General features: G+C 34.5%; 1 protein-coding gene across 2 annotated transcripts in view; it reads left to right on the forward strand.

Moving 5' to 3' along the window:
• The window catches only part of TXK (TXK tyrosine kinase), a 51738-nt gene that overhangs the window by 25300 nt on the left and 12903 nt on the right, over window positions 1-13535 (forward strand). For both annotated transcript variants that reach the window (XM_033105392.1, XM_033105393.1), the window contains 4 exons: window positions 4489-4568; window positions 5509-5636; window positions 7050-7124; window positions 9602-9773. In XM_033105392.1, coding sequence (XP_032961283.1) covers window positions 4489-4568; window positions 5509-5636; window positions 7050-7124; window positions 9602-9773 — 455 coding nt within the window. The remainder of the gene's footprint in view (window positions 1-4488; window positions 4569-5508; window positions 5637-7049; window positions 7125-9601; window positions 9774-13535) is intronic.

A 13535-nucleotide genomic window follows, 5' to 3' on the forward strand; every position in this document is an offset into this window, starting at 1 on the left:
AATTTTTATAATTTACATATTTTCTAATTTTTATTTTTAAAAATATGACTGGGTTAAATCCTCCTTGGTCATGAGTCATTTAAAGTATTTATTGCTGGTTTGGCTTTCCTAATATTTTACTTAGCATTTGTTCTGTGATGTTTGGAGTTAGTCTGGCTTCTAATTTTCCGTTTTCTTTGTATGGTTTTAGTATAAAGGGTATACTAGCATCATAAAAGGAGTTGGGGTGTGGGACTTCCCTCTTTTTTAAATCTCTGAAATAGTTGATCTTAGATAGAAGTTATTTGCTCCTTGAAGGTTAAATATATCTCTTGTAAAATAGTCTGGACATACTGCTTTCCCAAATATATAGATCTTTGACTACTGATTTAATTACTTTTCTTTTTGAAATGTTTGCTGATTTATATTTACCTAGACTATTGCCCATTTTATATTTATTTTCAAATTTATTGCATAAGTTATTTATAGAAGTATCTTATAATTTTAATTTATTTTATATTTTAATAGTCAGTATGTTCATATGATTCAAAATCAAAAGGTTTTGAAAAGTTTTCTTTCATCTTTGTCCCCAAGCCATCAATTCTCCTTACAATAGATGAACTACTATTATTAGTTTATTTTGTGTCCCTTCAGAGATATTTAACACACACACACACACACACACACACACACACACACACACACACACACTGGACTATTGCTTTGCTATAAAAAAGAACAAAATCTTAACCATTTGTGGTAACATGGATGGACCTAGAGGGTATTACGTTAAATTAAATAAGTCAGACAGAGAAAGACAAATACCGTATGATTTTGCTTATATGTGGAATCTAAAAACCAAAACAAATGAACAAACAAAACGGTAACAGACTCATTGACACAGAGAAAAAACTGATGGTTGCCAGAGGCGGTGTTGAGGGGCTGGGTGGAAAAGGTGAAGGGACTAAAAAGTACAAATTGGTTGTTACAAAATAGTCATGGGATGTAAAGTACAGCATAGGGAATACAGTCAATAATATTGTAATAACTATGTATGGTGCCAGGTGGGTACTGGGCTTACCAAGGGGATTACTTGGTAAATTATATAAATGTCTAACCACTATGCTGTACACCTGAAACCAATATAATATTGACTTTCAACTGTAATTGAAAAATGAAAAAATAAAAGAAATAGTAACAATAATAGGAAAAACAAACAAACATCATTATGTCCTTTGTTGGAAGTGAAAGAGTCCAAGCCCTCCTTGCCAAAGTCTGAGTTCTACAAGACTTTGTATTAGACTGACTACTAGAAACACTTCATAAAATTTGAACATAAGAAAAAAAAATGCGGATGACTTCTCTGGTGTGGCTAGCCTCCCTCATCACTCTGCTTTTTCAGAAATATTTTGGATATATGTTTTTCCCATATGAACTTCAGAATTACTCTGGCTAGTTTTTAAAAACTTCCTGTTGGTTGCATTACATTTACAGATTAATTTAGGAAAAGTTGTTCAGGCATTACAAATCGGTGGTGTTTTGGGACCAATTTGTTCTGGGACCCATATATTGATTATTCATATAGAAAAAATTAAAATTAGATCCCTCTCTCAAGCAGAAATAAACCTTAGATGAATTAAAGGCCTAATGAGAAAACGAAACACTTTTGTACTCTTAAGGAGCATTTTAAAGTTTTCTTTATATAGCTCTTGCACAGTTATTTTAAAGGTATTTTATATCTTTTTCTTGCTATTATAAATGAGTATATATTATTGTTTTTATTTATGAAAGCTCTTGCTTTCTATGACCAAATTATTGTAACTGATGACTTTAGTGAATTAAAATTTTTTTGTAGTAGTTTTTCAGTTGATTTTCTTGGGTTTCAAGTACTTAATCTTAGCAGCAGACAGTGAAGAATTTAGCTCCTCTTTTATAATTTTAATACAGTAGTTCTAATTTTTGCCTCTCCTTTAATAGCTTGGCTAGTATCGCAGAACAGTAGTAAATACTGTGCTGACAGTAGGCGTTTGTTTTTTCCTGATCTTAGTTGGAATAATAGCCACATAAGACACGATGCTACACACTTGGAACGAAAGTGAATAAGGGCTATTGTGTTGAGGAAGTACACATATTTTCCTATTTTATCAAGAATTTAAAAAATCGATACTAGAAGTTGATATTTGTCAAATGCCTTTTCAACATCTGTGTAGATGTAATGACATTTTCTCATCAGATCTATTAATATGAATTATATTAATAAAATGTCAAATACTGAATTACTCTTGCATTCCTGCATGCAATCCCTCTCTATAATGATATATTTTTGTTTTATTGTGCTACTAGATTCAGTTTGTGATTACAATATTTAGTTAGGATTTTTGCATTGATACAGTAAAGACTGGTTAGTATTTTTCCCTTTTGTGTATGACCTGCTGTGCTAATATTGATGTTAGGCTCACTTTATATAAAAATTTAGAAGTTTGTCTCCCTTTCTTATGGTCTGGAATAATGTAATTAATCTATAATTTCTAAAATTTAAGATTTGGTAACATCACAATGTATAACTTTAGTGCTTTTAAATGTTGTAGCTTTTAAAACTTTATCCGTTTTTCTGTTTAGTAGGTCCATTAAGATTCTAGCTCTTCTGGAATGAATTTTAATAAATTTATGTTTTGCTAGTTAATTATCCATTTTATTAAAGTTTTCAAACTTATTTTACAGAGTCAAGAAAATTCTGTTTTTTTGCTAGATCTTTGTGACTTATATTTGATAGAGCTTCCCCCATTATTTATTGATTAGGATAATTATTAGTTTATCTGTTTGGTGGTTTTCCCCTAGACAACCAGATTTTGAATTTAATTACTAGATTTGTTATATTTTGTTTAATTGCTAGCTATATTATATTGTATTTTTGTTATTTAAATAGTTTAAATTATTCTGAAAATAATTCACTATTTATGCTTTTGTCTTTATTAATTTCTTTCTTCTTCTTTACCTAAGTTTATTTTATAGTTCTTATCCTCATTTCTTGAGTTGGATACACTTATTTGTATTCCTTTTATTGATATAAGTAAGAAGACTGAATTTACTTCAGAGTACTGCTTGAACTATATAGCAGAGGTTATGATACATAGTGTTTCCCTGTTATTTTCTACTTTTCATTTAAATTTCTATGAGATGTGCAAAAGAGAACTTAAAAATTTATAGGTGGTAGGGGTTTTTTACTTTGGAGATTGTTATTAATTTTTAGTTTTATTGCTTTGTGGTTACGAATGTTGTTTATACTCTTTCTACTTTGAAGTTTTAAAAGAGGAGATCACTCCATATACAACTTTATTATATGCACATTATATATATATATATATATATACACACACACTTACATATACATACTATATACATATTCATAAATAGATACCATACATATCTTGGTGTATATACCATACAATCTTGCTTTTTACATTTTTGTCTTTTACATCTTGTGTCCCTACAGTATGCAACAAAATCTTTGCACATGGTAGGAATGCAATGAAAGCTAGATTTTTATCATTAAAATGGCTATAAGAGATTCTTTGGTTAGAAAACTTGACCAGAAAATGAGACTTGTCTCTTGGCAAGCACCTGGGAGGAGAAGGAGAAGACTCTGCTTTATGCATTTGTTTACTTTCAGGGTCACACCATGCTGTTTGGGTTGTAAAGTTCTCAAGCACGTTATCAGCACTTCATAGGAGTAACCTTTCATGGGTTTGACAAGATTCTGAGATATTTTCCTCTTCACAAGTGTAAATACACTCAGTAAAACTGAAGCATTTTACAATATCAAACAAAAAAAATCAAACAAAACAGTCCAGCATTCAAGATTATTTGAAAGCATTTCACAGCTTTATTGGGATTTCTCAAAGAATGTCAATGGACTTCCAATTCATAACCTAACATCAAATTCATTATCATATTCTTCCCTCCTACCATTTCTCTTTTTGTCTCTCCCATACCCTTAGAACAACTAAAATGGCTCTCCTGTTCTTCTCTGCAGACTCCCCCAAATGTATTCTCTCCATCTTTATCATGAACTCTGGTCTCTTTTCCCACTCCCCCCCACTCCAATTCTGGATGCATTTCTCCCTGCCTCCCTCACCCCCACCTACCACTTTATTTCTTTTCTTCCGAAGTATCATCCTGTCAGTTTGGCCTCAGAATTGTTTCTATTCATCAACTATTTTGATTTATTATCTTGATCAATAAAACAAAAATAACTAAATAGTGGGGTACAAGATTGTCAAACACAGAATTTTTCTTAGAAAAATTGGGGCCAAAGTTTTAAAATACTCATGTATTTTAAATTCTTGTCCTAATGATATTTTACTTTATAAGTATTATTTCTAAACCCACACTTGTAAAAATAATCTCATCTTTTTGTAATAAGTCAGCATAGATTTGGTTTTCATGCCTAAGATAAGTTTGCCTTTCTAATAAGGAATAAACTTGTACAATGAATGAATTGTTTTGCAGTCTAAAGAAGGTGCATTTATTGTCCGAGATTCAAGACATTTGGGATCCTACACAATTTCTGTGTTTATAAGAGATAGGAGGTAAGCAGTTGTTATTTTGGTAACTTTAGAAATAACAATCCCTGGAACAGTGTGTTTTATGGAGACACCATCATATAGAGAATGAAAACAAGAGCCTAGTATAGAGAGACTGAAAGTTGGGACAACTGACCAGTTCAGGTTGTATCCCTAACAAATTCTGTGTGAGGCACTGGATATTACTTAACCCATCCTCTCCTTTTTTCAACCATCAAGAGAGGAGGATAGATTAGTTGTAGCACAGCTGGTGGTGCTTTCCTCGTATCCCTTGGTCCATCCTGGGATTTATCTCCAGAGAGTTCTTCTGCACTCAGAAAGCTTCCTGTATCTTTCTGCCTGAGGTTGTTCTCTGGATGAGAAAACTTGTGATCTCCATGGCAAGGCTGGAAGTGCCTGAGAAGTAGCATCCTAGGAGCAATCCTCCATCAGTGAGGAATGGGGACTGGATAAGCACCTCAGCTTCTTTGCACTTTCGTGGGACAGTTCTGGGATGTGTTCCACAGTCTCTTATAGCATTCTGAAGGGATAAAGATCTAGCTGTCCATAGCAAAATTGCTCATCCATACCACCTATATTGGTTTTCCTCCCTTCTTTGATTCACATCTCCTTACACCCCTCATGGTGAATTTGTTCATTTACTTATCCAGTACCTGATAGTCAGTATATACTTATGTGTCCATTCTGGGCTCCATATTTCTGGACACTAGACTTGTCAGCTAGACAACTTTGGCTGAAGTTATTTTTGAATCTAAGGCCCCAATAACGCAGCTGAGGAATTTTCCCGGGATGGGGAGACACCCGTTTAATTTCATCCAATCCTTTCTTCAGTGTGTAGTGCTGCTAGGATGAGAGTTTTAGAGGTGGAGTCCTGTTGCCTAATGAATTGACTTAGTTTCAAAGTGATCTTTTGCTTGTTGACTAATTCATATTTTATTGATTGTAGCACTATGGAGGCTACTATCAAACATTATCAGATTAAAAGGAAAGACTCAGGACAGTGGTACGTGGCTGAAAAACACCTCTTTCAATCAATCCCTGACCTGATCTGGTATCACCAGCACAATGCAGCCGGTAAGTCAGTAACTTCAGGCTGGGTGAACAGAGTCAGGGAGCGAGGCCCTAGATGGAAAATGCATGTTTGGTCTCAGACACTTAACAGAAGAAAATATTCCCATAAAAATGTTTTTAAGAGCTTAAAATACAACCTGCTTCTGAACAATTCTCCTCCTCATTGATACTTCTTTGTTTTTCTAGTTGAGGGCAAGAGGGAGGTCGATTTTTCATATTTCTGCCAGGTTAGAAAAATGATAGATGACAGAGAAGCAAAGGGTCATTTAGTCATTATGCATTTTTTTTTTGAAATTTAAATAGGGCTAAATGTAATAGGATTTCAAATGTTCTAAATAATCATGCTTCCTTCTCTTTGCTCCCATAAATTTTCTCTCTACTTTAGATAATTACAATAGAAAATTACCCTTAAACCTTTCACTATCTGTTCTTTCTTGTTTTGAGAACAGAAAAATTTACACAGGACACAGCCTTTCATGGTTACATTTTGGTCTAAATATACCAGAGGCATATCGAATGCCTTTCCCCAGCTGTTGTTTGTAATAATTGCTATTAGTGCAAACCTATCATCTGTGGAAAGATATAGGATTCCAGAAGGTTCTACCACAATTACAATCACATCTCTGGCATTCAGCCCTCACCCAATCTGTGCTGGACCACTCTGAGCCCATGGGGAAATCCTCTCACTTCAGCATTATAGAATTTGGTACTCTCTGTAACTTTTCATATTGTTTTGACTTTTGTCATTCAGTATATATAAGATTTCTCTCATGAAAATTTGTGCTGACAAAAAAAAAAAATCCCTTTTGGAATTTGGCCATTTTTTCCATTACATTGGTTCCAAATGTTAGGAATAAATCTAAGGAAAATTTTATCTACTATGGGATGAGTCCACATGGATATTCCAGATAACCAAGAGAGCTTGATTAGAGACAAAGTGACAACATGTCTGAGTGGGGTCAGGGAGGATATGTTTGTGGCTAGATAGAAACCTTTTGACTCCGGAGACCAGTTCTGAGTTTTCCCTTCACACTCTTCTTTCCTCTTCCTTCAAAGACAAAATTTAAGAAACAGCGTGGTTATGGTGGTAAGGTTAAAAAAAATACTGAGGTATGTCAGGATGTGCTGATGTGAAAAGATGTTAGTGATAAGTTTGTTTAGTAAAAGAAAAGGAAGTACAAAGAAATATATTTATACTCCCACTTTTGAAAAAAATACACATTCATACGTATATGTGTGCATAGAAAAACTGATGACAATTAGGTAATACTTTTTAAACTAATAAGATTATAACAGACTACAAACTGTTGATGTTCACCTTTGGGGAATGAGACTGAGGGTGAGGGAAGTTTCTTTTTTTTTTTTTCTTTTATATTAGCAACTAGGCTTGAAATGCCGATTTCTCTTTCTCCTTAGGTCTCATGACCCGTCTCCGCTACCCAGTTGGTCTGATGGGCAGTTGTTTGCCAGCCACAGCTGGTTTTAGCTATGGTAAAGTACGCACATCTGCTTAAGCAAAATATCAATCCATAAAGATTTACCCCAAGTTCCCTCTATGTTCTTTAAATTCTCAGCTCTTTGGAGATGTCTATCTAGATTCATTTCTTCCAAAGTTTAAATCCCCCTTCTCAGATATTTAAATATACGCATCTCATAAGAGCAATTTAAACTTTTAGCGAAAATGTTTCACTTTTACTTCAGATTTCATTGTACATTATTAGGAGTCCTTTTGATAAACAACATTTCTTTTTATTTGAATGCTTGGGCTATTGCTCTTTGGTTACATGGGTGGTTGGGAAATGACTGCTCCCCAGGAGAATCTGGTTAAATGAGATGCAAAAGGTGTCTTCTTTACCTTTTTCCAAATATAACTTGTACAAAATTTGACTTGAACTATTTTCTAGCAAATGTATTTGCAAATCTGTGAGAATACATAAAAGCCAAAGAATCCTGTTATCTAATTTGATGACACTTTACTCCCTCAAATTTCTCTCATTAGTGGGACTCAGAATATATTGGAAAAAATGATAACACAATTACATGTATAACTGGTAACCAGGACTCATGGTCTCTACGTAAATTGGGACGGCAAGTGATTTCAGGTGTTATGGGTGCTTGCATTATTTCTCTGTTCCATAAATACTATATATAATAAAAGTTCCACCATTAGCAATTTATTTAAATTAAACATGGTCGTATTTAATTTTTAAAAAGTAAACTTCTCAATTTTTTTGCCATCCAGAACAGTGCACAGCACAGCTATAGCTCGATTAGCTTTGCCTGGTTTTGACTATATGAATAGAATTGGACACCAAGCATTCTTTTATGTCTGGCTTCTTTCTCTCATCATTCCATCTGTCAATTCACCCGTGGTGTTGGGTGTGGTTGGTTCATTTTCATTGTGGTGTGATGTTGCATTGCATGATTATGCCACAGTCTTTTTTAGACGGCCATTTAGGTTGTAACCAGTTTTTGTCTCTTATAAATAATATTGTTATATACATTCTTGTATGTGTTTTGATGAAGTTCAGTAAACCTTTATGCTCCAATGTTGGATATATACTTAAGAGTAAAATTTCTGGGTAATAGGACATGCACTCAGGTATTGTCAGTTTTCCAAAGAGCTTAACCAAATTAAATTTCCATCAACAGTGTTTGGAGTTCCAGCATCTCCACACCTTTGCCCTTGCCAGTAGCTGGTATTCTCGTGGTTCGTTCGTTCGTTTGTTCTTGTTTTGGTTTGTTTTGTTTCCACCTTACCAATCTGAACAGTGTGTAGTGGTATCTCATTATGGTTTAAATTTGCAATTCCCTGATGACTAATTATGGTTTAGTGGCCATTTGGGTTTTCTTTTTCGTGAGAGAGTATTCTATTCAAAAATTTTAACCCTTAAAAAATAGGATTATCTGTCTTTTTATAATTGATTTATTTATATTCTGAATAGGAATTCTTTGTTGGTTAAATATTTTAGAAATATCTTCTCACAGTCTGTGACTTACCTTTTCACTCTCTTAATCGGGTATATTTGCTGAATAGAATTTTTACGAAGCACAATTTATCAATATTTTCCTTTATGGTTATATTCTGCTGAATAAATCGATGCCAATCCCAAGGTCATGAATGTGTTCTCCCATGTTACTTTTAAAACCCACCCACTATTGGGAGGGATAATACTTGGCAAAGCTGGTACAAAGGGCCATTAGCCCTTACAATTCTCTTAAATGCATTATTATTATAAAGTTCCAGTAGATGGTGGTGTTGCTATATGAAAGGAGATAAGGAAAAGTTAAGATTTGATACTTCTCAGAGTTTTCAAGTGGGTGCTTTTAAAAACAGTTGTTTCTCCCTGACTTGTGTCTATAAGATGAGAAATATACACGAATGCAAATTTCACTTCAAACATACACTTAGATATTTGTGAGTTAGAACCTAACATTGGGCATATTTACATAGATGAATTGATTAGACTGTTCCCTAAGAAGAAGAGTTTTCCAAGGCAGAAAAGCGCCTTTAGGAGTGGGAGTGGGCAGTAGCAGGAACTGAAATGGGGGGCGGGGGAGGGAGGAAGAGCCCAAATTTTATCTGCCTCACAAATTTACTCACCGGGATGAAAACAGACGGGACGTAAATATTTTATGTCATGTGTCTAATTTTGGTAGGTTTAGTTTAGAAAGGCACAGAACTGTGTTTCATCATGGGTCTCTGTGGAAAAAAAAAAAATCATGTTTTGATATCCATAATTCTCTCCAAGTGTAAAGTTTGTATTTTTAAACTTGAATTCTGGAATTTCACATCTAAGTCACAGTGAGTGTATTAAAAATGGTTACAGGTCCTCTTCCCTCATATATACATTTTAAAAACTCTCTGTAAAGAAGAGAACAGGTCTAGATAATTCCTAAATCTTTTCTAGCTCTAAAATTTTAACATGCTTTTATCTACTTGTAACATGGATTTTTTTGCTTTTCAGAAAAGTGGGAGATAGATCCATCTGAGTTGGCTTTTGTAAAGGAGATTGGAAGCGGGCAGTTCGGGGTGGTCCATTTAGGTGAATGGAGAGCACACATCCAGGTAGCTATCAAGGCCATCAATGAAGGCGCCATGTCTGAAGAGGATTTCACTGAAGAGGCTAAAGTGATGACGTAAGTGGAAACAATACCCAGATACACATCTTACCACATCCTGGTGTCATGGAAAGAATGTAGATTTTGGAGTCGGTACCACCTGGATTTGTCACAACTCTGCCCAAGCTAGTTGTGCACCCCAGGCAAATGAATTTAATCTCTAAGTGCCCTGGCTGAGTTATTTCACTTTTCTGAGCCTCTATTTCCTCACCTGTAAAATGGGGATAACAATACCTACCTCACTGCATCAACATGTGAATTAAATGAAATAATTCTAGGAAAGTGACAAACATGGGTTCTTTTCAGTTCAATAGTAGGTGTGTAATGAGTGCACTTATTTTTTCCTTTTCCCAGAAGCAAAAATGTTGTCTTTGTCTAAATAGTAACGTAAGGATAAAGTATTTGCTTTCAGAGGATTTAAGAATCCTGAGCTCTAACAGAAATGGCTTTTTGTCGACCATTGGACACTGCTCTTCACTTCTGTGATTTCCCAGGTTAACATTTTGGCGCAGTTGAACCTGGGCTCTGGTTTCTGTCTGTAATCTGGCCCAGACAAAGGCAGGCCAATAATATGGCCAAATCAAATCAACATTCTTTAAGTATTTGTTCAGTATTTACTTAGATGAGTAGCGATGTGATGAAGAAAGAAAACCCAGGGGGCATTACCTAGATTCTATTTTATTATCCAAAGCCATTTACTTCTGTTCCAAACTTGCAGACTTCAATTGAAAATACAAACAAATGAAAAAAAAAACAGATGTGATTAAGTGGACCCATTCTCTTTTGAAGGCAGAGCAATGCTGTCTGTTGGGCCTCTCAACCCATATCCAAGCATCCTATCAAAATGTTCTTTCCAGCGGGTGGCCAGTTGGCTCAGTTGGTTAGAGCACAGTGCTTGTAATGGTGGTGGAGTTGCCAGTTTGATCCCCGTGTGGGCCACTGTGTGCTGTGCTCTCCACAACTGGATTGAAACAACTACTTGACTTGGAGCTGATGGGTCCTGGAAAAACACACTTAAATAAATGAAAGTTGTTTTTTAAAAATGTTCTTTCCATCCACTTACAATAAAGTGAATTTTAAGGGAAGTTGTCATAAACACAGTTTTCCAGTGACATCAACTTCCCAAAGATGTTTTTGTGCCCCTAGCTTACCCAAGGCACCTAGCAATCTGTCTGGCCTTTCCTCCTTGATACAATTTGCATTAGACCATGGTTTCCTATATCTAAAGGAGAGACAAAAATTATATTTCTGTGTGTTGGATTAAATAGGCATAATAAGAAAAGAAAGAATGGCAGACATGTGATTCATTGAAAGGTGAAGTCATATTGGAATTCCTACCCTGTTTTCCTGAAAATAAGACCCAGCCAGACAATCAGCTCTAATGCGTCTTTTGGAGCAAAAATTAATATAAGACCTGGTATATATTATATCATATTATATTATACCCGGTCTTATATTATTGTAAAATAAGACGGGTCTTATATTAATTTTTGCTCCAAAAGATGCATTAGAGCTGATTGTTTGGCTAGGTCTTATTTTCAGGGAAAAACGGTATCAAACAAGAAAGAATTAGAGTTGCTAATGTCATGATGAGGGGATTTTTGAAAGGTTCAAACTTGATTGGGCATTTGGGGTCAGGAATTTTGAGGATGATATTTTGAGGACAATGGAAGATCCATGGAGTGTGAGGAATAGAAACAGCTCTTGGCAGTTTATGGAGGCAGGAATGAAGCTAAGGGCTTACTTATTCTTAAGTCAGTTCTGATGGACATGATGTGTTCTTGGGTTTGAACATAGGTGAATTTTTTGAAAGTAGGGCTGGAGAAATTCCCTTTTAACTTCTAACTGTGGAATGTAAATACATTCGGCTTTAAAAAATTAAATAGCTGACACACATTGAGCTGTACCTGTCAATCATATACAGCTTGGTTATATACAGATTATGTTGTGTATATACATATTATATGGGCAATATACATATTACCTCCACTTTGTGTGTAGTTTAAATGTCACCTTCTCCAGGACATCTTCCCTGTTTAATTGACATACCCACCTCCAAATGCTTTCTATTGTATGACCTTGTGTTAGTTCCATCACAGCACTTGTCACTCCCCCAAAGCTTCATGAGTATTTGTTTTGTTTCTCCTTCACTAGAATGTAAGCTCCATAATAATAGGACCTATTTATCTCTCTTCTACAAACTGGTGAGTGCCTAAAATAATGACTAGCATGTAGTTGGTGTTCAAAAACTATGTGTGGATTATTGAATGAGTTGATGAAGCCTCACCATGATTCTATGATGTAAGTTTTATTAAGATCCCAATTTTATAGACGAAAAAAGGAAACTTTGCAAACTTACCTAATTTGCCTACAGTCCTAAAACAAAACATGGGTAGAATTTCTAATTGAGATCAGAACTATGAACTGTTTGGGCACAAGGCCACAATCTTAACTAATGTAATAATGTAATGTAATAATCAACAAATATTTACTGGGCAACTACTATATGTCAGATCTTATAGTAGTTGCTATAACTGTTAACCAAAATTGTTGTCAGCTTGTGCAGCTTTTCCAGTGCAGTAGAAACAACTTCAAATCTCTGCTGTGCTCTTAATCACTATATTTCAAGAGGTAGTCTAAATTGGGGGGGCCTGTACTCGTGGGGTTTTCAGAGCATCTGCTACAGATGATTGAGAAGAATGAAATAAAACCAGGTTTTCCCTCTTAGACAACTTCAGCTCATCAAACCCTATTAAATTTAAAAATTTTATCTTTATATAGCTTTTAGTTTTTATAATATATTCACATATATGATCTCATTTAATGTTCCATGGAAGGAAGAAGGACAGATTTTATTATTCCCATTTCATATGTGAAAAAAAGCTGAGGCTTAGAAAGTTTAAATAAGTTGCCCCTGGTCAGGCAACCAATAAGAGATAAAATAACAACTTGAGTTCAGCTCTTTTGATTAGAAGTATTACATTTTCTTTAAATTATTACAATATTGCATTGCCTTTAAGAGATTCTTCATTTCAGTTGTTGAACTATGGGTTTGTAAGAGTATCTCTGGATGTAGCATATTAGTAGCAGTGCATTATACTGAGATATATGAATAAATTACATTTATAATTATAAGAAATATATGTATAAATAATTTTAATTTCTCTAAGAACTTTTTCACTGTGTCTCATTTCATTCTATTCATTATTTACACGTCATCATATCTTCTAAAATATGTTCGATTTTGAAAGAAAAGATTTAACCTTTTAAATTCATATTACACAGAAATGAATAAATTAAAAACTGAGAACACCCCTATTTTCTTGCCTCTACTTCCCTAAGTGTTATTCTCCAGGGGTAGTTAATATTGATAATAAAAATTGTGAGTTGGACTCCTAACCCTTATTATTTAAATATAATTTAAGTAATTTTTATTATTTAGTTTTCTTTTTTATATGCATCAATCACTCTTTCTTCCCTTCTGTCTGTCCAGAATTTTTGTCTGAGCAGCTACGGTTAGGAAGGTTGAAACTCAAGGAACAGGAATATCACAAGACCTGGGCAAGGAGTAAGAGTAATGAGGAAGCAAAAGGCTTACAAAGTGGAAAGTAGGAAAACCAAAATATGGGGCATGTAATCTTTTGTGTCTACAACAATTTAGGCCGTTCTACTTAAACTCTTAATCCTACTTTCTCAGCGAATAAGGAGGAAAGGAAACTGCTCTATTTTCTCTGTGGTTGGGTTAATTTTTATCAGATTTTGATGCAAATTGTATAGATA

The sequence above is a fragment of the Rhinolophus ferrumequinum genome, chromosome 5 (assembly GCF_004115265.2).
Source record: "Rhinolophus ferrumequinum isolate MPI-CBG mRhiFer1 chromosome 5, mRhiFer1_v1.p, whole genome shotgun sequence".
NCBI lineage: Eukaryota > Metazoa > Chordata > Mammalia > Chiroptera > Rhinolophidae > Rhinolophus > Rhinolophus ferrumequinum.